At 40.8% G+C, this 27,231-nt stretch overlaps 7 protein-coding genes across 7 annotated transcripts; 6 read left to right on the forward strand and 1 right to left on the reverse strand.

Annotated features, from left to right (window-relative positions):
• Positions 1 to 55: 55 nt before the first annotated feature.
• On the forward strand, positions 56 to 1,886 carry K441DRAFT_687200 (MFS general substrate transporter; the record flags this gene model as incomplete). Its single annotated transcript, XM_067652070.1, has 7 exons — positions 56 to 329; positions 382 to 480; positions 536 to 737; positions 803 to 818; positions 852 to 1,118; positions 1,211 to 1,635; positions 1,691 to 1,886. 7 exons carry the CDS (start codon positions 56 to 58, stop codon positions 1,884 to 1,886), a joined length of 1,479 nt encoding a protein of 492 aa, XP_067503746.1.
• Positions 1,887 to 3,057: 1,171 nt separating this feature from the next.
• On the forward strand, positions 3,058 to 3,710 carry K441DRAFT_720629 (uncharacterized protein; the record flags this gene model as incomplete). Its single annotated transcript, XM_067654045.1, has 2 exons — positions 3,058 to 3,378; positions 3,441 to 3,710. Coding segments are annotated over 2 exons (591 nt in total), but the record flags the coding sequence as incomplete, so codon positions are not given.
• A 2,352-nt stretch (positions 3,711 to 6,062) lies between these two features.
• K441DRAFT_561832 (uncharacterized protein) lies at positions 6,063 to 6,215 on the forward strand (the record flags this gene model as incomplete). The annotated part of the gene is made up of 1 exon (XM_067643546.1): positions 6,063 to 6,215. A coding segment is annotated over one exon (153 nt), but the record flags the coding sequence as incomplete, so codon positions are not given.
• A 3,312-nt stretch (positions 6,216 to 9,527) lies between these two features.
• Positions 9,528 to 10,226, forward strand: K441DRAFT_561243 (uncharacterized protein; the record flags this gene model as incomplete). Its single annotated transcript, XM_067643528.1, has 1 exon — positions 9,528 to 10,226. One exon carries the CDS (start codon positions 9,528 to 9,530, stop codon positions 10,224 to 10,226), a length of 699 nt encoding a protein of 232 aa, XP_067503749.1.
• Positions 9,883 to 12,076, reverse strand: K441DRAFT_705622 (glycosyltransferase family 4 protein; the record flags this gene model as incomplete). The annotated part of the gene is made up of 3 exons (XM_067653610.1): positions 9,883 to 10,294; positions 10,394 to 11,765; positions 12,032 to 12,076. 3 exons carry the CDS (start codon positions 12,074 to 12,076, stop codon positions 10,233 to 10,235), a joined length of 1,479 nt encoding a protein of 492 aa, XP_067503750.1. The 3' UTR covers positions 9,883 to 10,232.
• Positions 12,077 to 12,509: 433 nt separating this feature from the next.
• On the forward strand, positions 12,510 to 14,689 carry K441DRAFT_660056 (nucleotide sugar dehydrogenase). The gene is made up of 2 exons (XM_067648636.1): positions 12,510 to 13,332; positions 13,425 to 14,689. The coding sequence occupies exons 1-2, from the start codon at positions 12,799 to 12,801 to the stop codon at positions 14,586 to 14,588; spliced, it is 1,698 nt and encodes a 565-aa protein (XP_067503751.1). The 5' UTR covers positions 12,510 to 12,798; the 3' UTR covers positions 14,589 to 14,689.
• A 9,939-nt stretch (positions 14,690 to 24,628) lies between these two features.
• On the forward strand, positions 24,629 to 24,937 carry K441DRAFT_720636 (uncharacterized protein; the record flags this gene model as incomplete). Its single annotated transcript, XM_067654046.1, has 1 exon — positions 24,629 to 24,937. A coding segment is annotated over one exon (309 nt), but the record flags the coding sequence as incomplete, so codon positions are not given.
• Positions 24,938 to 27,231: the final 2,294 nt, after the last annotated feature.

The following is a 27,231-nucleotide window of genomic DNA, read 5'->3' on the forward strand; positions in this document are numbered from 1 at the left end:
CTTCGCGAAGCCTCAGCCGCAACTTTCCATTGAAGACGTCCTGTGATGCTCCAATATGGCGACTAAAGGCTCACTCGACATCGACCCAGAAGTTATCCACCATTCTCCTCCAGTATCTGCAGCCGCATCGTCATCATATCTCGACGACAGCTATGATGTGTACAAGAGGAACCAGGGTGTAGAAATCGATCCGGAAGAAGCAAAAAAGGTACTCCGGAAGATTGATACATACCTCCATCAGTACCTTGACAAGAATAGTATCAACTATGCGAGCGTTTATGGGCTACAAAAGGGCACAAACTTGCACGGACAGGGCTACTCTTGGCTAGGTAGCCTGACTTTGTTGTGGATGTGCAGATTGAATTGCTTATAGACTGCTAGGTTCTATCTTCTACTTTGGATATTTGATATCACAATACCCAGCCGGTTATCTACTACAACGACTACTAATTGCAACATTTTTAGGATTTACAACACTTGGTGTTAATTGCCTGTCTACTCACATATTTTCCAAATTCTACTAATCTTGTTCTAGCATGNGGTATTATCTCGATCACCACGCCAGCCTGCCACAGCTTTGCCGGAATGGCAGTTAAAAGATTCCTGTTCGGAGCACTCGAGGCTACCGTATACCCTGGATTTGTACTAATCATGAGTATGTGGTACACCTCCGCGGAGCAACCATTACGACTGGCAGCGTACTATTGCACAAACGGTGTAGCAGCAATGTTTGGATGGTTAGTATATCCACAACCGCCAATTCAGCTAAGTTAAGCAGATAACTAACTTAATCTTTCACCAGCCTCATTGGGTGCGCCGTGGGTCACATTATAACCGGCTTTACGAGATAGAAATATGTTTTCATTATTTTTGGCGCGTGTTCTATAGCTTGGGGTATAGTATCTCTAATCGTGCTCCCCGGTTTGCCATTCACCGCCAAATTCTTGAACGAAAGAGAGCGATCTGTAGCCGTAGATCGCGTAACCAGAAACCGGCAAGGAGTAAAAAACAACCACTTTAAGAAATACCAGGCATGGCAGACAGTGCAAGATCTAAAGACCTGGATCCTGTTCACCACGGCCGTGGGCGCCCAAATCCCAAACTATGCTCTGACAAGCGTAAGCAGCAAAGCCCTCCAGGTCCTCGCTGCCCCTTCTCCCCAGCACTCCGCATGCAATGAAAACCAGAAGCTCCATCTAACAGCACCCAGTTCACCTCCATAATCGTCGGCTCCTTCGGCTTCTCGACCCTCGGGACGCAATGCCTGCAAATCCCCGGCGGCGCCATGCAATTCCTGTCGCTGCCGGCCGGCGGCTACATCTGCACGCGGTGGCCGCGCAACAGCCGCTGCATCATGATGACGGTCGCCAACGCCATCTGCATCCTCGGCGCGGGCCTGCTGGTTAGCCCGCCGGACCCTAACAAGTGGGGCCGCCTGGTCGCGCTGTGGCTGTGCTTCTTCCAGGCCCTCGGCTTCAGCATAAGCTTGACCATGGTGAGCAGCAGCGTTGCGGGGTATACGAAGAAGCAGTTGACGGGTGCCGCGCTGTTTACGGAGTATTGTGTTGGGAATATTATTGGACCGCAGGCGTTTAAGAGTAGTGAGGCGCCGAGGTATCATTCGGCTTATATTGCGTGCGTATATTCTCTCGACTTCGGGTTTTGCGAGGAGGTGCTGATGGTGGCGTAGGATGCTCGTGGGGTACTGTGTTAAGCTTGCTATGGTCGTGATTCTATATATCTATATGTACTCGTTCAATAAGAAGCGGGATCGGGAGGGTGCGCGGGGGCAGAGGTTAACGGAAGAGGAAGAAAGGGAAGCGATTGAGTTGGGGATGCATGATGTCACCAAGATCGATAATAAGGGATTTGGATATATTCTCTAGATGGTTTAAAAAATAAGCGGCTGATAAATTATATAAAATAAACTTGTTGGCGTAGCAATTCTTGTCTCGTATTCATGAGCAGGGGTTAATCAGTTAGACGTCAATTGAAACCAATGAAAGCCTTATGGGTTATTCTATTTTAAATTTATAGAAATGATAGAAGCCACAAGCTATTGTAGATAGTGTTTAATAGAGCTTTAATAGAAGCCTTGGAAAAATCCCTGATTATGGCTTCGGTTCAATACTTTGAAACAAGCCGAGTGTATCTGTGGTATCTATACACTTCTATGTGAATATATAGGGCATATACTACGAAGTAAGGTGCTTCAACAACGGCCGTAATTGGCTTTGGCGCTGTCGCTTCGATTCGAGTACTAATTTCTCCAGTAAGAGCCCGCCAGGTGGCAAGCGAAAACCTCGTTCGTAATGAAGGAGATAATATATTCTAGCTCCTAGGCTAAGAGTTGATTAATTGTACTTCTATTGATACATTGCCAGTTATGGAACAGCAGCGGGCGTACGGCAACTTGACTCTAAATTTGTCTATACCACTCTTCGCCTCCAACTTCTACGAGCCTACGCATCAAAGCCAGGACATTCCGAGTCAGAATATTCCGAGCCAGGACGCTTCGAACCAGCTCGTCAATGAGCTAACGTCTCATCTTGCGGCCAACCTTACGTCTCCCGGGCTCCTGAACAATGTGCTCAAAAGCCATATCAACAAAAGTCTCGCTAATAGGGACTGTACCACTGTTGCAAAAGCTGTGCACGCAATAGCTGATGAATTCGCAATCCGGCTGGCCGATCAGCTCCCGCATATGCTGGTACAACAGCTCGGCGTAGCCAATTCCCCCAAACCGAAGCCAGAGCCCAGCGTCCCAGAGCAGCCACAAACCGCAGAAGAATACTCTGCTTATCTAGGCGACTTCATCGAAGAGAATCTGGCCAACTTCTACCCTCCGAAAGACGAGCGTGTGAAGAAGCTGGCCAAGAGGGCCGCAGATCAGGCGCAGGCGGTCACGGACAAGTTCCACTTGTCACCGGAACTGACTACAGGACTGGCCAAGCTTGCACTCTATGATTTTGTTATTCTATGCGGTAAAGCGCCTCTGTGCAGTCTTTCAGAGTCCGTCTTCGCTTTTAGATGCTGGCTGAATCTTAGTGGCCAGACAATAGCGGATCAATGGAGCAAGAGGATCGCATGCTAGCACTGGAAGAAACGCTAAAGCGTGTGGCGACCTTTGCGACAGTCCTGAGCGAGGATGGGATATCGATACGGTTCCTTAACTATGACAATGACAGAAACAGTGAGTTTGATAATTTGACCAGAGTAAGCGACATCGAAGAGAAATTTGCCAGGATTCAGTGCGTAGGCGATACAAAACTAGGAACGATCCTCAAGGACAAAATTGTGAAGCCAATGATACTTAGGAAGGTGAGAGAGAAGACGCTCAGGAAGCCTGTGATCGTTGTGATTATCACCGATGGTGAGGTAAGAACGACATGAGCTACAGCCCCATTTCCCTAGATGCAAATACTTACGGTATGTTATAGCCTTATAACGAACCGCGTGAGAGCTTGCGAGACACTATCCGAGACTGTAAGATTCGTCTTGGTCTTCGCGGCTACAGGAAATCAGCTGTTGTATTCCTTATTTCACGGGTTGGGACAAGTCCAGAAGCTAAAAGATTTCTCGATGAGCTCAGGGCCGATCAAGAGGTGGGGCATCTAGTGTACTCTTCTATGGATGATCTTAATGAGAAGCGGGAAATTTTTGAAAGGGGCGGTGATAACACAGCATACACGTCACTAGTGAGTCATTAACTAATCGTATATGATATGTCTAGAATTAATGGTATCCCCAACTAACACTTATTAATAAAGCTTATTAAGTTATTCTTGGCTGCTCTGCAGAGTCAAACGGAGTCGCAGGTGTGCTGAGTCACGATATATATAATGGCAGAATATCTTAGGGAAGCGTACTGATGTGACTAGGAAAAGAGCGAGGCGCTTTGATGGGATATAAGGGTCTTTTGTTGTGTGTATCGGAAGTCACTGAATGATGGAAAGTTTTTAAGGAGGACTATTTCTTTAGCTACCAGTTCTATGTCTTCTAAACAGAATTTCGCGTTGAATTTATCATTACCTCATTGAATTTATACCACTAGCTCGTGCAGACTGAAGCCGCACTTTTCACATGTTGCATCAGTCTCGGTTTGTGTTGGAAAATATGTGGCAGGAAGCTTGTCAGAAAGTTTGGCCTTATAAAACTAGGCACAAATTTCTCACCCGCTAAATGAGCCTAGCATTGGCGGGATCATCTATGGGAATGAATCGCAGTGTGGGTTCGGTGTGAGGGATAGTACGAGGCCGAATCTTCTGCTTCCCCCCCTGAGTGAACGAACATTATGAAAAGGAATCCCATAATCGTAATACCCCCCACCTGGAAACCAGGATCTCTCATAAGTGCGCCAGATGCGGCCTGGTTCACACGGATAAGTCTCTTGCTCTGCTGGGCCCAGTGATGGCAATAATCAGTTAGTTAGTTTAATTTACAGGCTGGCTTTCCATTCTCTTATCGTCCATCTTATCGATCCATTATCGATATGGATCTTATCGATATGGATTACAAATATTATCCATACTTCCTCACCGCTAGAAAAATTCTCAGCTCTTACCTTCCCTTTACCCTATCGTACAAATATGGATTCTAAAGCAGAATCATCTCTTTTTACGCCTTTAACTACCGTTAATTTGGCCTTAACTCGCCTAATAAGGGCCCGAACAGCCGTTGCAACATAGGCCTATGCTTGTACGGCGCTTGGCACGGAGCCAGAATATTTAGGTCAAAATTGTATTCTCTACTACATTCACTATCCACAAGAATTGCTATATAGTAGCCTAGTTACTAGTAATTTTTAAAAGCATCTTAATTCAAAACATCTACTTTAGGTTAAAAAAGATACTAGCCTAATATAATTAGAGATACTTAAAAAACTTTAGCAACTATATATTAAAGTAGAGTCTTTAGGTTAAATAACAGAAATAGATACCTAAGTCTTTTAAAAACGACTAGATTAGGATATAATTAATAAGGCTTTAGTCTTATTAATTGTTATACAAAATATTCTATTCCATATTATTAAATGGCCTGAATTTTATACTTTTTACTAAGTTCTTAATCCAGAATCGTCTAACTTTCTTATAATAGCACACTCTTAAATTATAAAAAAGATTAAACTATCCTAGTAAGCTTATAAAGATATCGTATAAAAGAAACTTTAGTTGGTAATATTAAGTATTTATCTGTTGCTTAATATCTAGATCTCCCTAAATAGGCTCCTTCTTCTAGGGATCTGCGCCTACTTTGTTAATTAGGGCTAGAAGAAGCAATTAAAGGCCCTCCTTGCCCTTTGTACGGTAGCAAATTATAGTAAAAATGAGCAATTTGCTACTCTTCTCCTAGTCCTTAAGGACTACGGTATTATATAAAAGCTTAGGTCTATTATTTATAATAATACTAGTTTAAATAATACCCTTTGTTATAAAGTAGAAGCCTATCTCTTAGAAGAGGAGGAGATTAAATAGGATTTTATATATTGGCGGATCTGCTATACCGGCCATATTATTAACTTAGCCGTATAAGCCTTCCTATTTTACAGTTAAATTAAAATAAAATAACTTAAGTTGTACAACAAATAGGAAGGAAAAGGGGAGGTAGGAGATAAAGAGGAGAAATAGGTAACCTTTTGGGTTATAGGACTATTTGGCAAGCTTTATAATATTATTATATATATCCGCAGTTCTGCTAGTTATATAAAGGAGTTTAAGGATCTTATAGAGAGAATAATTCCACTTAATAACCGTACGAGATAGAATAGCTGGTTTTAAATGCTAGCTATAGCCGATTAAAAGGTAGGAGCTATTAATACCTATACTAAGAACCACTTTGCTATACTTTAGGCAGATTATCTTTTCCTAGAGGACTAGGAATGGCTTTATACAACTAAGGAATTTCTTTAACCGTTCCACCAAGTAATCCTAAAGACTTAAGGAGATTCTATAATAATTAATAGTATACTCTTTACTATAGATATTCTTGTCTAGTACTTTAAAGCCGCACTTATAAGTAAACTTCCTACTAGATTAGACGATAGTAATATTATATAGTAGTCTAAATATGCTTCTAATAAGGAGTTTAGCTCTTGGATTAAAAAGGGGTGGGAAACCTTTAATAAGTACTATAGCAAAATAGACAATTTACCCTTTTACGCTATAGCCCTTATTTTTTATCCAAACCGTTATATAAAGTATATTAAGGCTAACTAGAAGCCAAAATGGGTAAAGCCTATATTAAAAAAGGTTAAAGGACTTTAGAAGTACTACTAGGAAAAGGCTCCTTCTCCCCTAATTTCTTTATCGTATAAAAAAAAACAACCTTAGAAGCAGGAGCTTAATGTATTTAATTAAATTACTTAAAAGTTAGGGAAGTATACTTAACCGCAAAGCTAGGATAAGTTCTAAGACTATTATAATGGGGAACCGTACAATATTGGTAAGATGTCAGCCCTTAAATAATAGTGTTAAGATTAATAGAGAAAACGTTGGCCAAGGTTATTGTATATAGCAATTAATATTCTCTTAATTCTAGCTATAAGCAATAAACCAGAGCGAGTCTTTTTAGGGGGACGTCGTACGGTATCATAGGAAAGGGCGCAGATAGGAGCCGAAAACCTTAAAAGAGTAAAGTGTTTAAAGCATTAGAAACGAAGTAGTATTTTAGACAAAAAACTTAAGATAATAACTTAAATAGACTTTCTAATATCCGCAATATCCGCAATATCTGCAATATCCGTAATATCCGTAATATCTATAATATCTGCAATATCTACAAGACTACAATATCTGCCGAATTCTGCCAAGTCTGCTAAATTCTGCCGAATTCTACCAGAACCGTAATCTGCCCTATGCATAGCGCGACTCCTGTTAACCTAGCAACTAAGTTAATAATATATGCCCCTTTTATTATAAGGTCTGTGCGGAAATTAAACGGATAGACGTATGTATCACAATTCTAAGGAGTATGGACTAGCGTATGGATATGGAGAGGTATGGACAAGTCCATATCGATAATGGATTGCAGCCTAATCCATGTATGGAAAGCCACACTGAGTTAGTTAGGATTATGTTGTATTATATAGGAACATAACCAACCTAATCATAATCGCACCTGCTGATTATGTTACGTAGATATAACTATATAATCAACTGCGGAAATAGCGGAAATAAAAAGAGGGAGAGGTAGGGGGGAGCTCTGGGTAAGCTCTGGGGCAAGTATGTTATCTACACGCGATAACTCACGTGTAGATAACATCACGTGGAGGCCCGTGCCTAAAAGACGTAATCAATATAACTATATAACCAAATCAGAATCACTTTCTTTGATTATATAATAATCGGAATCATGGGACTGATTATGGTTATATAGTTATTGCCATCACTGGCTGGGCCCGTTATACTCTCCCACCTCAATGTGTCGGGCGTCACAATCCCAGGCCCCAGATTCTGCCGGACTTCGATGATAACTTCCGTCGACTGTGCTAGGATATGGATGAAGTTAAGGTTAAACTTAGTCGGGTAGACAACGCCTGATCTCGTTGCAGTTCTCGCAAGGACCCTCTTCGCGTACGAATTTTTTTTAATATCCATTGTATTATACTACGTACAATACCGCGCATACAGCCTCTAGGCTATGGCGTTACAGTTCTACATACATGAATCCTTTCTGGGCAGCTTAACATGTACTAGTAGCTATGTCCTAGGGGTTTACCTCGCGTACGATGTGTCGCTAGCGGCAGTCGACGCTCAGTTAGCAGCTTGAACAAGTTGCAGACCGGTGATGCGGGCTTCCTGTATGGTTGGTTCTTCTGTTGTGACGGATCGGGCTATGGTAGACGTGCTTACAGAGGCGAGAGAAGCCGCGCCGCGAGAGCACTTCACCCATTTGCCACTTCGGACGGTGGGGCTTCCACATGTGTAGTTGTAGGAGCTCTCGGTCGTCGAGGTGGATTTGGTAGCATCATTTAAGGAGAAATTCACTGCCCTCGTAGATGCGTGGGGATATGGAATATTCGACGGATCGGTATGTGCCGGAGCCATTCAGAGTATTCAAGCACAGCGGAAGACGCTTTGATTCTCCTGTCATGGCCAGAGATATGTGGTACCAGGCTAAGGAGTAGCTGAAGGTTTGGTTAGCTATGGGCAAGAGATTGAACCGTACGTCCCAGCCAGGAACCATTCTGATTGTGTTCCAACTTTGCGAGGTCGCCATCCTGAAGCGGGAATGCAGAACTAGACAGTGTGGGCAGAACCAATAATCCGGAAGCTCTCTCACTAGCTTTTTGAGGAAATCGGCCCTCTCAGCTATTGCTGCTGATAGATTTTCTGACTACCTCGGCGGTAGCGAATTCATGAGATTATAAAAAATTACAGTCTCAACGTCACAATCGTCGAAATATAAGCGGTGAGCAAGCCCAGTGGTCTTGTTGGGTTGGAGTGGAGTGGATTTGACGCCAAAAAGCTGGTGGAGCTCCGGGACTCCAATGCAGCCCCAGATTAAAATATACTATAAATAGTAAGTCATGGCAACGGGTCGGTGTTTAGGTAAGAGGAAGATTCGATTAAGTTTACTAAATAGAGCCTAAATCGCTTAGTCTAGGATGGAATCTCCCTTATCTTCTACCTCAATCGCCTTGATATCCTTCGGGGCAGCGTACGCGTCGTCGTCGCTAGTGTTCTTATTATCCGAATCTAGATTAAAAGAGGAGCGAAGTTATGGTTAGGGTTGGTAAAAAAAGTTCTTATATAGCCAGGTTACCCTGCGTCGAAGCAATTTCATGTTCTTGGTATTGCCTTGGCATGTGCTTGGCTCAATCTATGCGGTAGCTGACGGGATTGTCGGGAACAAGTGAGCGTTTGAGAACTTCGGTCCTATGGGAAGCGTTCCAACAGCTGTTTACTTGACTTCATATTCTGGAGGCCCTGGGGAGTTCATGAATATACCCCTGAACGAGTTAGTACAGCAGATTGTGGAAGGGAAGTTGAAGATACAAATTGGAAAAGTGTTCAAACTTGATGAGATTGTCGAGGCTCATCGGACTATGGAGGAAAACACGGCGGGCGGCAAGATCATGGTTCTGACCTAGGACTAGGCAAAATCGGGATGTTGGTTTTATCAAATTTCTTCGAAAACCATAAAAGATGTAAACGGTCATACTATTCTCAATGAAAGTTTAGCCTATGGCTCGCGGGAAAGCCGCATTAATCAGAAGGAAAATGCGGAGAAAACGCGACTGGGCAAGAGTATTTAATCACTTATGCACTGCGAACATTATCTCCTCTGCTCTCTGTGAGGTGAGATTGGTCCCGATGAAAACCACATTGAGTAGATGGAGGTTTGAGATAGTCCTGACACACGCGACATCCATCATTCTAGCGTTGGTATATGGAGTACCGCTTCGTGATGTAAATTACTCAAGCATTCCGTTACATTCTTCGGCTCCCCCGACACTTCCATTTCCATTCTGCATCGTTGACAGCCCTCGTTCTTAAATCAAATCCCTTAGGACTCTCACCGCTTCAATGCTGGAAATTGCTTGCTTTGATTCAGCCTCCGCCTTGACGGCACAAAAAGCAGGCGCCGACCGAATCGAGTTCTGTGCCAATTACCGTGCGGGTGGAATCACTCCGGACTTCGACGCACTTAATGCTATTCGAAAGCAAATCGACATTCCGGTTTATGTCATGGTTAGACCTCGTGGCGGAGACTTTGTGTACTCCGAGGATGAGTTCGATCAAATGAAGACTGATATTGTGGCCTTCAGACCCGTTGTTAATGGATTTGTATTTGGCATCCTAAACCCAGAGAACTGCGTTGATGTCCCGAGAAATCAGAAGCTAGTGGAACTGGCTGCACCTCTCCCATGTACTTTCCATCGCGCGTTTGATCAAACTCGAGACATATATGGAGCAGCTCAAGAAATTACCCGCTGCGGTTTTACTTCCATTCTTACGTCCGGAGGTCAATCAAACGCTGTTACCGGCTCTGAAACAGTCGCAAAACTCCACCAGCAATTAGGCGGTAAAATCACATTTATTCTAGGCGGAGGAGTCCGCGCATCTAATATCAAACTACTGGTGGATAAAGCAGGCGTAGACTGGTATCATTCTGCAGCAATTATCGTCCAGGAAAAATCTGCCAGTGAAAAGGAGATCCAACAACTCCAGAAAATTCTTCAGGCTATTACGACCACCACCAAAGAACTCAATCTATCAGATTAGGAATCCTCAAATGGGTTCTCTTTCCCAGCCGTTCTCCAGATCGTACAGCAAGCTATTCGCAAATGCATCTAGTGGGCGGCTTCAGCGAGCCTTGAGTTTCAACCAACGGGAAATAATGTTGCCTAAAGAACGGAACGTCGGGAAGGTGAAGAATCGGAGCCAGTTGCTAGGAAATATGCTATTTCCATGTATCAACAAAGGCAGGACTGCAATTATCCACATGAAACATATGAGACCGACCGCCGCATTCAGCCGTAGCATGACAACCGCCGAGGATACGAACGTAACTAAATGCGATGAAATCCAATTCCGAATCGGGGTATGCTTTCTAGGCGGAGCTGGAGTGTTCAATGCATCCGCAAGCTGCATTGCCACCTTATTATTGACCTTCTTCCAAGTTGTGTCGCACGCAATTTGTCTCGCCGTCTGCGCTAACTCCTCTCGTAGGCTAGCGTCGTGTAACAAAATTTCCACACAGCTAACGAAGCCATCAAGGTCATCGGGTGGTATCAAGTATCCCGACTTCTGATCCACGACAATTTCCGAAGGCCCGCCACAATCTCGAGCAACGACTGGGAGCCCACAGGCCATAGCTTCCAGCACGACTAAACCGAAAGTCTCCGTGATAGAACAGTGAACAAAGATGTCGGCTGAGGCATACGCCCGAGCGAGTAACTTGCCTTCCAGGAATCCGGTGAATACCACCCTGTCACCAAGCTCCCGAAAGAATCCTCGGACCTCCTCTTCAACAGCCGGGTTCTTGTTTCCGCCTACGATCAAGAGCTTGAAACTCAGATTCTTTTCTTCTAGCTTACGCGCTACCTGCGCAAGATACTTGAAGCCCTTTTCAGGCGCTAATCGTCCTACACAAGCCAGGATCAACTCTCCATTAGGCGCGATCCCCTTGCGATGGTCTTCATCCCGACAAGATGGGTCGAATGAACTTGTGTCAACGCCACGGCCTAAATGGACCAGCTTGTTACTCGGAGCACCAGCCTTCTTGAGGTAGTCACGAACTCCGGAAGATGGGTAGAAGATGGTATACACCGCCTTATGATTGAACAAGAACCCTTGGACAGCACGCAGCAGCCAGATAGCGAAGTAGTCCATAGGCCTCGGGAAGATAATTTCGCTGTAGGCGGAAAGGTCTGTCTGGAAATTTAGGAGTACTCTCGGCGGCGAGGCAAGTTGGCGAATCTGGAGCAGGAACTGGAACCCTACAGAAGCAGGACTTGCGAGATATATAATATCAGGCTGAAAGGACTTCTCATAGATTCTATCGAGTCGCAAAGGATATGCTACCGTTAAGTCTGGGTTGTAGGGCAACGGGTACCCAGAGACTCGCACTTCTGGATCATTGCTAGAGTTTGGATTCAACCCCCGACCCTTAAACTTCGGCGCAACGATTGCAACATGCGCGCCATTCTCTCTGAGATAGTGAATAAGACTCCGAGTTGTTCTGCTCACTCCGTTGACAGGCCCAAGCGATTCGGTGGCGAGAAGTATACGCTTCCCCTTCAGCTCGGCCGGAAACACAATCTCTGAGGGTTTTGCTGCTTTTGGCCGGGGAGAGGGCGGGGTTGGGGATGCCATCTGGTTGCAGTTGAATAAAAATGCACTAACAATAGGTTATTAATATTGTTTAAAGGTCGAACAGGCCGAAATCGGACCCAATGTTCATTTTTATCTTCACAGATAAGCTGGAACTCTATCAGTATCACGCGGCATTCTGTTTCGAGACAAATACAAGAGTTTCGCCCATGATCGTTGTTGGGGTTGGTGTTTCTCTTTGGTCTCCACCCCACGTGTTCCTGCTGTTGGACGATTGGTTGTCTTCGCGTACGACGCATGACATCTTCAGGGTCTCCAACATCTCACCAATCCACCTCGTGCTGCGTTTCAACGTTCGCACTCGACCTTTCCTGCGCGACTCCAGAAAATGGTGATGGCCATTGATAATACGCGTGACAACTTTCAACGCATTGTGTACCTCGGGTTACTAACCGCGTGCTTGCTTTCGCGCTTCACACTCGGTATTCTGCACCCATCCTTCGAAAATAAAGACAGGCAAGCGCGCGACAAGCTGGTTCTGGAACCGTGGTCATATTCGCCTTCGGACCTTCCTTATCGTATTTGCATCTTACTTCAAATTCTCGTCATGGCCGCTGCCGAACATTTTGTCCTTCCACATTTCCGACTCATCGTTCCAAAACCTCCGGCGGCAACTTTACCAGGCTACATCCATGTACGCAAATATGGATGTGACCAGCTCAAGCGCAAATACTTCAGAGGATAGCGGGGCAGATCTTTCGGTTGGTCGTACATCACCCGACGGGAGCCCACTATTCAATGCTTCTTATTCCGATTCTGCTATTGAAACACGATTTACCAGCTTATCGGACCTACTTTCATCTGATGATACATCATTCAGTCAGGTCAGACGAAAAAATCTGCCGGACATACTTGATCCGACGACTGCAACAGGGGTAGTCATCAAGAACATATGTTTCATCGGAGCCGGTTATGTTGGTAAGTAGTTCGCCAGACGTCTCCACTTCTGTATTAGTATCATATGAAAGTACCAAACGCTCCTAACAACAAGGTCTTTCTGACTGGGCGTCATTTCCAAGGAGTGCCTACTGCTGCAGTCATTGCGTTGAAGAATCCCTTTCTCCGCGTTACTGTTATCGATCGCGATGAGTTTCGAATTCGACGGTGGAACTCAGCACATCTTCCAATAAGTGAACCGGAATTAGACAACATCGTCCGCCTCGCGAGAGATGGCTCTAAGGCTTGCTCTGTTGGGGCTGTTAAATCATCTCTGGCGCAGAGGATCGGAGCTCGGAGCTCGAAAATCTCAATACCAGCGAGGGAGCCCAATCTTACTTTTACTACCGCATCATCAAAGAGTATAGCTGAAGCGGACATGATATTCATTTGCGTTAATACCCCGACAAAGACAACGGGGGTAGGCGCCGGGTGTGCCACCGACATGACAGCCGTGGAAATCGTGGTTAAGGAGATTGCCGTCAATGCCAAGACTGGGGCAATTTTAGTTGAGAAGAGCACAGTACCGTGCAGGACCGCAAAGCTAGTCCAAGACATTGTGCGTTATGCTCTGACTTCCTCGTCTCATTTCCTCAGAACGGGTCTCGTGATCAGTGATCTCCTGCTTGCACGCTGATGGTTTCTTTCCAGCTCGATACCTACAGACCACGAGCGCGTTTTCAAGTGCTTTCTAATCCGGAATTTTTGTCCGAAGGAACGGCAGTCGAAAACTTGTTGCGTCCAGATCGCGTCATTATTGGTTCGTCCAACACAGTCCCCGGTCGTCGCGCTGCTGCAGCTCTGGCAAAGATCTATACAACATGGGTCGATCGCTCGAAGATCCTTGGCACTCACGTTTGGTCTTCTGAGCTCTCCAAACTCGTAGCCAATGCTATGCTAGCGCAAAGGATCAGCAGCATCAACTCTATCAGTGCAATCTGCGAGAGCACCGGTGCGGACGTTCACGAGGTGGCTAAGTCGATTGGCCTAGATCCCCGCATCGGATCCCAGTTTTTGAAAGCTGGACTGGGCTTTGGAGGCTCATGCTTCAGAAAAGATATTGGGAGTCTCGTATATCTAGCTAGATCCTTGGGTTTGCATGAAGTTGGAGATTATTGGAACCAGGTGCTACTCATCAACGACCTCCAGCGCAACCGATTTGCCCGGAAAGTCATCTCACGATTAAATGGAACCTTGATCCGCAAGAAAATTACTCTGCTCGGGTTTGCATTTAAGAAGAATACAGGCGATACGCGCGAATCAGTGGCTATAGATATTATCAAGGTACTGCTCGAGGAAAGGCCTGCAGAGATTGCAATATTCGATCCATGTTGCAGCGTAGCAGCGATTAATAGTGAGCTTGACCGTCTGGGAAACCACGACTCTCTGAGCGTGTACACAGATCCCTACCAGGCTTGTCTCGACGTAGACGCCATATTGATTATCACAGACTGGGATAATTTCCGTATGGAATCAACAGCGGATCACGGTAACACTAAACGGCCTCAGTCTTCAATAGATCTAACGTCGTCGACCTCTACAATAATGGCTGACCGTGCGGACCGCTTCTTCAATTTATCAAATGACCAATATCTTCCGGAGCCTCCATGCCCTTTAGACTGTCCCGAGTGCGCGCACTCATTTCCCGGCTTCAATATAGAAGAACATCTTGAGTGGGCACGGATATCGTACCATATGAAGAAACCAAAGTTGGTATTTGATGGAAGGAGCGTTCTTGATGCAGTGGAGATGGAGAAACTGGGGATTCGGGTTGAGGCATTGGGGAAGGCAGAGAGAGGCTTCACTCTCTTCTAAACCTATTCTTTCCACATTCTCCTAGCACCTCATATAGAATCGTTTCTATAGAATTTAGCCTATCAACACAGGCTGAGATTTCAAATCTTCATATACACTAGAACTCAAGTCTAGACTTACTGCACAGCTGTGTGTAAGCTCCCCGCCCTAGAATTATAAATACCGTAATACCGGGAGGTTGAGAAGCCGACCTTTAATTGGCAATATAATAAAAATAAAGGAAAATACTATACTGGAATCTGTAAAGGAAGCTATTCCTTTTCTCTTAAAGCCCCTGAGGATAGATATTATAAAAGCTATAATTAGCTTTCTTTTAACTAAAGCTAGGAAAGACGAAGAAGGTAGATACTTTAGGGAATATAGCACTATATAAACCCCAAGGCACCTAATACTAGACTATAGTCTATTTTATATTTTATATTTGATATCTATTATATTATACTACGTACAATACTACGCATGTTGCCTCTAGGCTTGAGAACTAGATCTTGGCGATTATCGCGATTATCGCGAGAGGTGCACCAGATCCCGTGCACGACTCTAAACCAATCAAAATGCATACAATATACGTCTGTGCGGGCTTGCAGAAGGGCTGGCGTACATAACGCGTCGTGATACACCTCCCTTACCATTTATCCACCGTTGATCTACCTTACCTTCGCCACCTACTTCCCAAGCCATGCCCCTCCCAGCTGACACCCGTAACCTAACTGCTGTTCAAAAGCGACTTCTAGAGGAAGACACTACTAGTTAACACTTAGTGATCGCGATTCGCGCGAGTTTAACCCGCAGGATAATAATATTGGTAATAACCAGGTAGTAGATAAGGAATATGAGGGAGCTTAGGAGCCTACCTTAACACTGAAAAGCTATTACGAAATTTTGGTGGGGTAGGAAGATCTAGGTGAGTCCTGTAGAGCTTTTTACTACACCAAAAATTTGTTCCTAACTACCAAAATAGGTAATTAGTATAACTATATAATCGTAATCATAATCAGCTCTGGTGATTACGTGATAATCGCAATCGCATGGCTGATTATGATTATATAGTTATTACCATCACTGAATTCCACGTTCAGACCTGCAGTTGGATTGATTGGCACTGAGAGGCTATGTCTTTGTGCCGCTGGGTACGAATCCAGGAATTTTCGAACGTGTTCCCGAGTGCAAGCACCGGCCACCAGGGCGAAACGGGAAGGTAACATAGTGAAAAGTGAGAATGGCAAGCCGTCATGCAGACGTTTTACGGCCTGTGGCCATTTTGCCGCTGAACAGTTTCCTCGGCCTATGCAAGTCTCCTCTGCCCGCCAATGCCAATCGTAGCCATATACTACTAAAGTTAGTTTAGTAGATTACCTTAGTTAAGATCTTATAAGTCATTATATTTAACATAGGAGCCGCTAGTATTAACACTACAATATTAGACTACGCCCTCTTAGGAAGTTCTTACTTCTTACGCACGTTCTCCTTAGGCTTATACTCCTTAAGATTATACTTTTCCAATTACTCGCTTACCATTAGCCTCTTACTTATCCTTAAGGGCTCGCTTAATAAGTAAGTATAAGGATAAGCTAATTGTGCCGCTGCCTTGTCTACGTTTTAAGAGTAAGATTAATACTATAGAGAGAAGAAGTAGCGGCGTGTTTATTACTTATAATTATAATATAGTAATTTAATGTTTAAAGGATTCGCTTTTTACTAAAACTCTTATTAGTATAAGCCTTTAGCTTTATAATCTTTAGAAACTCTAAGTCTTTTCTATTTATAAGAGAGAGCTATATTATTAAAAGTAAGGTATTTATATTAAGCTCTAGCCAATTAAGGCTAAAATTAATGCTTAATAGGGATTAAGGTTATAGCTTAGTAGTATTAGATAAATACCTAGCTTATATTATAGGCGAAGCATATTAATAAAAGCGGCGTGATTAAGGCTCTTACTATTAACCTCTTAATTATATATACCCTAACTGCAAATTAATTAGGGGCCTCTTATTCTAGAGTTGGTTCTTATTTATTAATACTTAATTAACTCTATAGTAAAGTTTTAATATCCTTATAGATTTTAGAGTGGAGCTTAACACTTTATATACCTCCTACTAGTAACACTACTAATTTAATAGGATTATAGGTTAAGTTTACTAAATATTAGTGTTATAGTAAACACTACCTAAATATTAATTAGTGCTATATTCTTAGCCAGATAGACGTTAAATTAATAGATAAGGACTTAAGAGAATAGGTAACTAGTATTTAGTAAGGCATTATAAATATTTAAAACTTACCTTATTAGCTTACTACGCGGCTTACTAAAAGAGTAGTAAGGGGAGGAAATAATAGTAGAAGGGTATATTAATTAACCTTTAGTAAGAGCTCTACTACTAGTACTCTAGGGGTTATAAATTACTTTTACATTAGCTTTATAAGCCTAGTACTAAATTAGTAAACTTCTATACTAGTAAGCTAATTAACGTTATTATTTTTACCTATATTACTAATACGCCGCCTATAAAGTATTAATCACGCAAAGGATCTGAAGGAGTTTTTTACGTATTAGAAGTAGAGTATATTTAGTAATTTTAACTAAAAGGCTAACTTTAAGGCAGTATACAAAATTGTTTACAATTTAAGATAGGACTTAAAGCTCCTATTAAAGAACTTATATAGGCTAGTATTAAATTAGGTGTTATAAGGCGGCTATAAAAGGGGTTAAAAATATAGGTAAATAAACGTTAGATTTAGCTTAAAGGAAGTTTTTAAAATATAGACAATTAGCAGAATATAGGGTATCTCTATTACTACTAGCGCCCTTATAGTGGTAGAGACGCCCTATATAAAGGTTTTTTAAGATATAAATAATCTTAACTAGTAAAATATAGGGTATCTATATTACTGCTAGCGCCTTAATAATAATAAATATACCCTATATATAAGATATTAAAGCCTTTTAACTACTAAAAATTAATCTTCCCTTATACTAAAAACCGTACTAATTATACCTACTAGGTCGGAAATACTCTTTTACGCTCTCGCTCTAGCTAATAATCTTATTTATACTCTAAAGAAGAAAGGCTTTAAAGCTATAGTTAATGCTTTTAGGGTACTTTACTTAAGAAAACTACTCCTACTAAATAAAAGCTTTTAGCTCTCTAAAAAAACTCTTAAATTAGATTTAATGTTAGGACGCTAAGGCCTTAAGGGTATATAGCAACGTAATAACAGTAGCGGAATACAATAGGTATCTAGTTCTTAATAAAGTAGAACTATTAAACTGAATTCTACTATTCTTAGGTGCGGGGCAACTACGTTTTATAGGCGCCTTGCCTATACCTCGCCTGCGCTAAGCTAGTTACGGCAAGTACGTCTCTATAGCCTAATAATTACCCCCCCTTCTTAAGCGGCTGTCCTTAGCCGGCGCTATTATATAATAGGAGTGTTATTATTATCCTTCGCTAAATAATAAATGTGTAGTATAATATAATATTAGACAATTAGATAATATAATAATAGGGTAATAGAACGCTAGGGCCCTATAAAGACCTATAAAGGTAGAAGTCCCCCTAAGGTAGAATACTAAATTTCCCTTTTTATTTTTATTTAATTTCTTTAACCTATAACTTGCCTTCTTTATAACTTCTAATTAATTATAAATCGTAAGCGTAATGCCGGCGGTTTGCCTACTAGCGAGCCTTTTATAAGTATTTTCTATACTAGCTTATAGCTGTCGCTAATCCTTCTAAATTATTTATAAGGTGCTCCCCTAGCCTTACTTAAACTAATTTACCTTCTCTACGCTAAGCGCGTAGCTGCCGCTAGGCGGGCTACTTACGGCAAGTAGGCTAACCGTAATTACGGTTACTGCTAATAACTAAATAAGTCATGCTAAGTAGTAAGTCTATATACGTTAGTTTAGGTTCTAATAGCTAACAAGACTAGGTCCCTAAGGCCTTCTATAGCCGCCTAAATAAGCTACTCGCCCTTATTAATAGGGCTAAGCGCTATTAGGTTACTAGTAGGGATATAGCTAACCTTAATACTTATATTACTACTACCTAGAAGTCCTTTATAAAGGATATTAAGGCCTTAGTATATACTAGCGCTAAGCACGGTCTTTGCTAGCGCCTAAAGAGCGAAGACCTTCCTTTACTCTAAGTGTAGGAATTATAGGCTATCCGTTATACCCTTAAAGGAATTCTTAATATAATTCGTGTTTTAGTACGTATTATAACGCAGGTATTTTACTAGTATAGCGTATACTAATAGTACTTATAGGCTAATATGCCTCCTATTATAAGGGATAAGGAGGAGAATAAGGGTAAGGATAATAAGGAGGAGGGAGAGAAGGAGGATAAGGAGGAAGAAAAGGAAGAGAAAGAGGAAGGAGAGGAGGAAAGAAAGGAGTTAGTAAAACTATAGATTATCTATATTTCTATCAGCGTACTACTATTACTCCACTATTATTCCGTTTTTTCCCTACTAGTAAAGCATAATTCTAGTTATAACTTAATTATTTTAGTTCTCCCACCTATTTTCTCTTCTATTTGCCCCTTAGGGTAAAGTAACTATTATATATCTCCTTTACGTTCTTATTAATATCCTCTACTAGGACCTATTAGTTATATTCTTCTAGCTAGCCTTTTTACTTAACTAGGTACTATAGGATCTAGTTATATCCTTTCCTTCTATATATTTCTTCTACCTTATACTAGTCCTTTTAGTCCTTTTAATTATCTAGCTTAATAGGCCCTAGTAATAGGTCTCCAGTAGCGCCCTTATATTATTTATATAGCTTTAGTAAGCTAATATAAAATATAGGATAGATATAGTAAGACGTAAGTATATATAGCCGGTATACTTACTTTCTAATTAGGTTTACTATACTAAAAGGTTCAATGAAGCGTGCTATAAGCTTCTTATTTAGCCTTTTCTATTTAAGATTCTTAGTTAATAGTAAAACTAGATCCCCTATATTATATATCTATAGTTAGTAATAATAATTATAGATAAAGAGAGAGAGGAGCTCTTGCTGCACCCGGCCTAAAAAGACTAAATCCAACTAAAAGAACCCCGAAAATCACCTAGAGAATTCCCCTAAGATGCATGCATTGCAGGGGAGGTATACGTTAAACAACGGTGGTTCGTACTTGCGCGCGACCGCCAGAACCACGCCTAGTAATGGCCCTCCATAATAAGAATAGGTAAATACCATACTATAAAGCGGAAACTCCTCTATTAAGAAGGCATCTAATAAAATATAAAGCCTATTAGGCGTGTCTAGTATCTATAATTGCGGGGAAGTAACTATTAGCTATAACAAACTAATACAGCTAGTAGAATGGCTCCGTTAGTCTAGTAAACCTTAGGCGCCCCTTTAGCAAACCCTTAATTAAATCCTTTAACGGCTAAGCAAAATTAAAAATAAATAAAAACCCTTCTAACCGGCAAACCGCACCTAGGCCGCTATAGCTGCGCTTTTATAGCATAGGAAACCTACCTCCCTTAAGATAATAACTGGGTATATAATTATAATATAACTAAATATAGAAAAAGTAGAGGGGCTTAGGGGATAATTAGAAATAGAAGTTCTTATAAAGATTTATAAAGAGGTCTATAATGCTATTATAGTCTAACACCTTAGGAGTGGAGATATTAGAGTTACCCTAAGGGACTAATAGGTAAAGGAGCGAGCCGTAAGGGTAGGGGATAGGCTAGGTAAACGTATTAGCATAAAGGTGCTCCGTAAAGATTACCTAGTTAAAGTCCTAGTGGTTTCTATAAGCCTTAGGGTAGAAAAGGAATACTAGGCGGATAATATAGTAACTATATATAAAATAGTAAAATAAACGGAACGCCTTATACTAGGTCTTAAGATTACCTAAATTTAATAGCTTTAATAGGAAAATATAAACTAAGTATATAATAAGAATAATAAGAGGATATAAGGGCCACTAAAGACTTACTAGGGAGATACCAGATAAACGTATAGCTCCCTTATTATTAGCGCATACACGCTAGAAATGCAAAAACTCTTTATCTAAAAAGAAATAATTATAAATAGCCTTATATATAACATAAGGCTCTATAACTATAGATTACGCCTAAAATAATGCTATCGCTGCGTATAATGGGGACACACCTAAACCATATGCGTAGTATAGGTGTGCTGCGGCTACTATATAGGCCCCTACAATATAAGACACTGCTTAAATTAAGACTAAATAAAATGCGTAAACTGCTACCAAAGTATATATAAGGCGTAGGAGAGAGAAGACTGTATTAAATATAGAAGATAAAAGGTAAGGGCTTAACAGCTACGGGAATAACTGCACGCTAGGTTATACGAATGGAAACAATAGGCGATAAGCTAGGGGGACGTTAGTGCCTTCCTATTATTTCCTACCTTTAACACTAGGGGGCTAGGCTAGCTATCCCAAGCCTTAATAGGCCAGAAGTGACGCCGCGCGATATTACTAGACTAAATAGGGACTTAAGGGTCATAGGGGATATAAGGGAGAGGACGCCCTATAGGAAGACCCTTATAGACAGCTATAGTAAGCTTAAGACTAGGACAATTAAGAATTAGACTTAACGCGGCAAATATAATATTCGCAGCCAACCTATAAAGGGTATATAGCCGATTAGTAAGATTAGGGGAAGAACCGGAGTTAATAATAGATTTAGACTTAGAAGTGCTAGTAGGAACATAAAATATAGGAATAGAAAGCTCTATATAAAATAAGTAGCGACTAGGGTGTAGATATAAAAGATAGAAGTTCTAAATATTTTAAAGAAAGTGAAAATAGAAGAAGTAAGGAATAAAGGAGAGACGAAGGACCCTTACTGGGGGTCCGCTACCTATCTATTATATAGTATAACTACGGCAATACAAACCACCGCCTTACAAGGCCCCTACTAGACAGTTTAGACCTAGAGAAATATTATATTCTTGCTATATAAAAGCCGTATTATAATACCTACATATAATTAATATACTACCCCTAAGGATACTAGCTTCTATACAAACCAAAAGCAGCTATATACGTATGCTTTATAATTAGTAAGGCTATTAGCCTATCCTTATAATTATAGTAGGCAGTTAACCTAGATATTGTAGTTATAATAATCTAGATATATAGGGGACCGGTATAAATTATTAATGTATATAACCTAAGGGTTAAAGGGGTCCCATAAATAGAGAATATTATATTAATAATAAGCTTACTAAAAACTAAAGGTATAGAGTCTATTCTATTAGGAGATATAAACCTCTACTACCCGTAGTAGGGGGGTATCTATATTGCTGCTAAATAATAGGCAGAGTGCCTACTAAGAGCTATAAATATCTAGGGCCTTAAGCTGGCCACCCCCCTAGGAGCAATTATATGGCAATAAGGCACTGCTAGAAGTATAATTAACCTTATATTTATAGACAAAGGCCTATACTAGAGACTTAAAAGGTGCAACCTTAAAGAGAAATAGGTACTTACTATAGACTATATCCCTATCTAGATATAGCTAGATCTAGATATTAAGGCGTAACTAAATAGTAAAAGATATGTAATAAGGAAGCTTAAGATAAACAGCTTCCTTAATATAGTTAAATAATAACTTTAAGACCTAGAAGAAATCCACCTAATACTAAATAAGTAAGGCTTATTAGCTACCCCGGAGGAAATTAACTAAAGACTAAAAAGGATCTAGGCAGCAATTAAAAATAGGCTAAAAGAGCACTGCCTGGTCTTAAAACTGGGCCCCTATACGCGATACGTATAGTCCGCATAATACGCGGTTCTTATTACTAGCTAATAACGAGTAAGAAGGAAATATATAAGCAGCTATAACCTTAAAGATAAGAGATAATATAAAGACATAAGAAACTAGTTAAAAAATACCCTAAAAAAAGAAGTAAGGAATAACTAGAGACGGTTTATAAATAAGTATACTTTTAACCTAAGCCTCCCCTATAATAAGGGCCTTTAGGCTATAGCAAAATAGGTAAAGATCTTTATAGAAAGGTTCTTCCCCTAACTAGCTCTAGCAGACCTTAGTAATATTATAAGGTAAAAACACCGGTGACTTTGCTATAGGTCGACAGCGATATAATAACAGAGGAAATGGCTAGAACTATTAGCCGCCTTTTAAATAATATAGTACTAGGACTAGATGGAATTCTAAATAAGGCCTTAAAGTCCTGTGGACCACTTATAGCACTTTAGCTTGCAGATATAGCTAGAGCATACTTTGCTATAGGCCTACTACCCGCGACTCCGGAAGATCTATAACGACGGTTATCCTATAAAAAAAAGGTAAAGCAAATTACTTAATCCTAGGAAGCTACCGCCCTATTTCCTTAGAAAATACCCTTAGCAAGATCTTAGAAAGGGTAATAGCGGACATATATAGCAGACACGGCCGAGGAACACGCCCCTACTACTATAAAGTTAAATAGGGGTAAGAAAGAACCGCTTAATACTATGTAGCCACTTACGCCTACTCGCTACCACATTTAAATCTGCATAGGCGATGCGAAGGGGACTTCTCGTAGTATTAATGCTTAGCTTAGATATTAGTAGTGCCTTATAAAACGTACCCCCCATAAGCGCTCCTATACATCCTTAGGGCCGACTGCCTAGCGAGCTAGAGGTGGATTTATTTGTCGTTTTCACCCCCTTTCCCCCAACAGAAAATTCTTCTTAGGGGGTGGTCCCCTAGCTTATAAAGCGAGGCACGACAGGAACACCAAAACCAAATTACCAAACCACGAAAATATAGAGGCTTAGATTTTCTACCTACCTTTTTTAGCCTAATCCCCCCAGAAAGTAGCTTAATAGGGTAGGATTAGTAAGGAGAAAGGGTAATAAGATAGTAAAAACTAAGGAAAACCCCCCTAAAGATACAAAATGCCGAAGGGCCTAATAGGGTCAAAAAAAAAACCTCCTATAGAAATAAGTGATGAGGATTCTACATCTACTTTTTCTCCCCCTTCTCCTTCTCCTGGCCTAGTTAGGACAGGAGAAAAAAGAGGACATCCTTAGTCTTCTCCTGAAAAAGAAAACCAAAAACCTGCAAAAAAGACAACAAAACCAATAACTACTACGGATAGTACGGATGATATACCCATCTATTCCTTTTCTCCAAAACAACATCTAAGCTTCGCTTTAGAAAGCCTAACCCAGGCCTATAAAGGGCTAGAAGAAGAAGAAGAAGAAGAAGAAAGAGAAGAAATAAAAGAACAAGTTAAACAGCTAGTGTACTATACACGAAGTATCCTATTAGGAGAAAATCCCTTTACACAAGAAGAAGAAGAAGAAGAAGAAAGAAAAAAAGAAAAAGAGAAGACAAACGATGTCCTAAAAGGACTAGTAGAAGAAGTAAGAGCTCTCCGTAAGGAGGTGGCTCCTATTAAAGAAACTTACGCAGAGAGGCTAAAGAAGGACCTCCCTTCTTTATCCTCCCTACCTTCCTCATTATCGACTACCCCTCCTTCTTCTAGTAGGGTAACTAGTAGCACGCCTAGCTCTAGCTCTACCTCTACTAGAAGTAAGAAAAAGCAGCTATAAGAAAGGAAGCTAGTCCTAATTATAGACGAAAAGGACCAATTTCTAGACACATTCTCTATACGAAACAAAGTCAATTAACTATTTGCATCAAAACTGCAAGTAAAAAAGCCAGTACTAGCGTCTATAGCTAGAACTAAAGGAAAACGAAATATTCTCCTTACGACTATAGAAGAGTATAATGCAGATTTCCTAGTTAAATATAAGGAGATCTGGCATAACTGCTTTACCTTTTAAAGAGAACAAAAACTAGAACCATGGGTTTAAATTATAGCCCACGGGGTTCCTACCCTACCTTTCCTAGGAGAAGGGGGCTCTAAGCTCCTAAAGGAAGAAATCGAAACCTTTAATCCTATAAGGATACAAGGACTACCTAGATGGATCTTATCTAGTGAAAAAAGACACAATCCACAGACCAGATTTGGCTCTATAGTTTTTACTATAGAGAACGAAGAAAAAAGACAAGAAATCCTTAAGTAAAAAGAGATATTAATTGCAGGTACAGCTACCAAGGTAGTAAAATACCTCGAAGTCTCTCCTACTACGCAGTGTACAAGCTGCCAAAAATTTGGCCATATAGGAGACAGGTGCTCTACTAGGGCCTGCAGATACTGTGCGGCTGCACATTTATCTAAAGACCATTCCTGTTCTACCTGTATAATAACAGGCAAGCCTTGCCAGCATACCACCCCTCTTTGCATTAATTGTAAAGAAAAATACTTTGCTAATAGTAAAGACTGCGAGACTCTTAAAGCTGCTAAACTAGTACGCGAAGAAGATTCTATGGAAGAATAAAAACAGATAGGATTCTAGAAGGAGGTAACTCCTACTAGGCTCTTAAAATGATATTAGAGAGCAAAAGGATTAGAAATAAATTGCAAAAGGACAGGGACAGGGGTTAGGATTTCTTAATAGGTTTTTCTTACCATTTTCCTCATTCCCTAGTAGTTGTAGTATCTTAGTGTTTTACTAGGAAACTATAAACTCCTAATTTAGGGTTTATAAACTACTAGGACATAGCTACTAGTACATATTAAGCTGCCTAGAAAGGATTTATAATATATAAATATAGCGCCATAGCCCAAGACTGCATGCGCAGTATTGTACGTAGTATAATACAATGGATATAAAAAAAAAAAAAAAAAAAACATCCTTAGGGCAAAGGGCTTCCTAGAATGGATTATACAATTTATTTAAGGGTTTATCCCTTAACCCGTTAGCGTCTAACGAGAAGTGATCCATACGCGAACACTAGTTTTAAAACAACGCGTGCACCTAATTAAAAGCTTTGTATTTCTCAGCACGGGCGTTAAATTCAGCTCAATTGATTGGTTAGCTCTTATCGATAACCGTTAGACGCGAATTAACGGGTTAAGGGATAGGCTAGAAAGAAATATCTTTAGTCTTTAGCGGATACTAGAGCCCCCCTATTATAGTTACAATAGGAATACTACAAGGATTACCCCTCTCGCCTATACTCTTCCTTTTCTTTATAAGCAACCTACTTGACTCTTTTAAGGAAGGGGCGACCTAGGAGATAGGCTTTATTAACGATACAAACCTAATTATATACAGTTTAACAGCCGTAGAGAATTGTAGAACACTAGAGAAAGCCTATAATACCTATATAAAATAGGCAAGACAATATAGAGTCTAATTCTCACTAGAGAAATACCAGCTAATCTATTTTATAAGAAAACGCAACTAATCTGCAGATCTTTAGCATGTAATTTATATTTAAGGCTTTAGTAGTTAACTAGTTTAAGGCCTAAGGGTATTAGGAGTATAGGTAGACAGTAAGCTCTAGTAGAGCGTATATACGTTATAAGCAGCCTATAAGGGCTAAGTATAGTACATCGTAATATCTAGGATCGTTAATTCTATATAGGGTCTATACTTCTAGAGGTTACGCCTATTATATATAGCAGTTGTCCGGCCAACTATAATGTATAGATCTAGTATTTAGGCCATAAGAGAAACTAAGAAAGGCCCCCTTAAATTACTCCTTAAACTACTCTAAAAGGTCTAAACAGCTTGCCTTTAGAGTATAACAGGCGGGTATAAGCGAACGGCTACAGCACTGCTTAAGAAGGAAGCTAATATCCCCCCCCTATAATTATATATCGAAGCCGCTGCAATATAAAGGGTATAAAGGGAACGCAACTCTAATATTATAAAGTATATTAAGACACGCCTAAATAAACTATAGAGTAACCCTAGGGTGCCCTATAGGAGAGTAAACTAATAACCCTAAAGTAGGGAAGATATATTAGAGAAACAGGTAGAGAAAGTAAAAGAAGAATAGTGCTATATTAGGGCCCAGGCCTATATAGAGGAGAAAGGGAGACGCGTAAGAAACTAGTAAAGATAATAGTAAGAAAGAGAAAGGAGCTAAAGTAGAGTATAAAAGAGTATTAGGAAACCATCTACTATAATATAATACTGGTTGAACTAATACTAGAGAGGTATATAGGAGTTAAAGGTATAGAGGCTGGCTTAGATAAGAGGAACCTAAGCTGTAGTATAGTTAATACTATAGGGGGTAAACACCTAAGGGCTCTAAGAAGGCCTAATAAAGGCAGAAAATATAATAGCAACACTTCTAAGAATAGGAATAATAGGACTAAAAGATTAGCTCTACTAGGTAGGTGTCCTAGTAGGTAGCCTAAGATATAAATGTAGTTGGCTAAGACAGACACCAAAATACGTAATACTGTTATGCCCCCTACGCACTAACTAAGAAGTAATGCTCTTAGTAGCTGGTATAGAGAACTATAATATACTACTCTTAATATAAAAAGGTCTTAAGGCGGTTACCTAGTAGCTTATTAGCTAAAATATACTAGACCAGTTCCGGGTTGTAAAGGAAATAGTAATAAAAGGCAAAGGGGCGAGTAGTAGGCGCCCCCTAATGACTCTATAGTAGCAGAGTTATGTTTGCGATACTAGCGCGTCCGTAGGCTTGTTATAGCAGCAGTGGTTCCCAAAAAGGTTAAAAAGTAAGGTAGTAGAGCACCATAGGTAACTTGTAGGCGCGAAGTAGGCGAGTCCTAAAAGGCGGGGAGATGGATTACGGGGTTTTCTTATTT

Source organism: Cenococcum geophilum, assembly GCF_001692895.1.
Source record: "Cenococcum geophilum 1.58 unplaced genomic scaffold K441scaffold_22, whole genome shotgun sequence".
NCBI classification, from domain to species: Eukaryota; Fungi; Ascomycota; class Dothideomycetes; order Gloniales; family Gloniaceae; genus Cenococcum; species Cenococcum geophilum.

Excerpts from the sequence above, each read along its gene's own strand:
- K441DRAFT_660056 (XM_067648636.1), top strand. The coding sequence starts at position 12,799 with ATGAAAGTACCAAACGCTCCTAACAACAAGGTCTTTCTGACTGGGCGT. Across the intron at positions 13,333-13,424 it reads CAAAGCTAGTCCAAGACATT|CTCGATACCTACAGACCACG; the intron begins GTGCGTTATGCT and ends GTTTCTTTCCAG.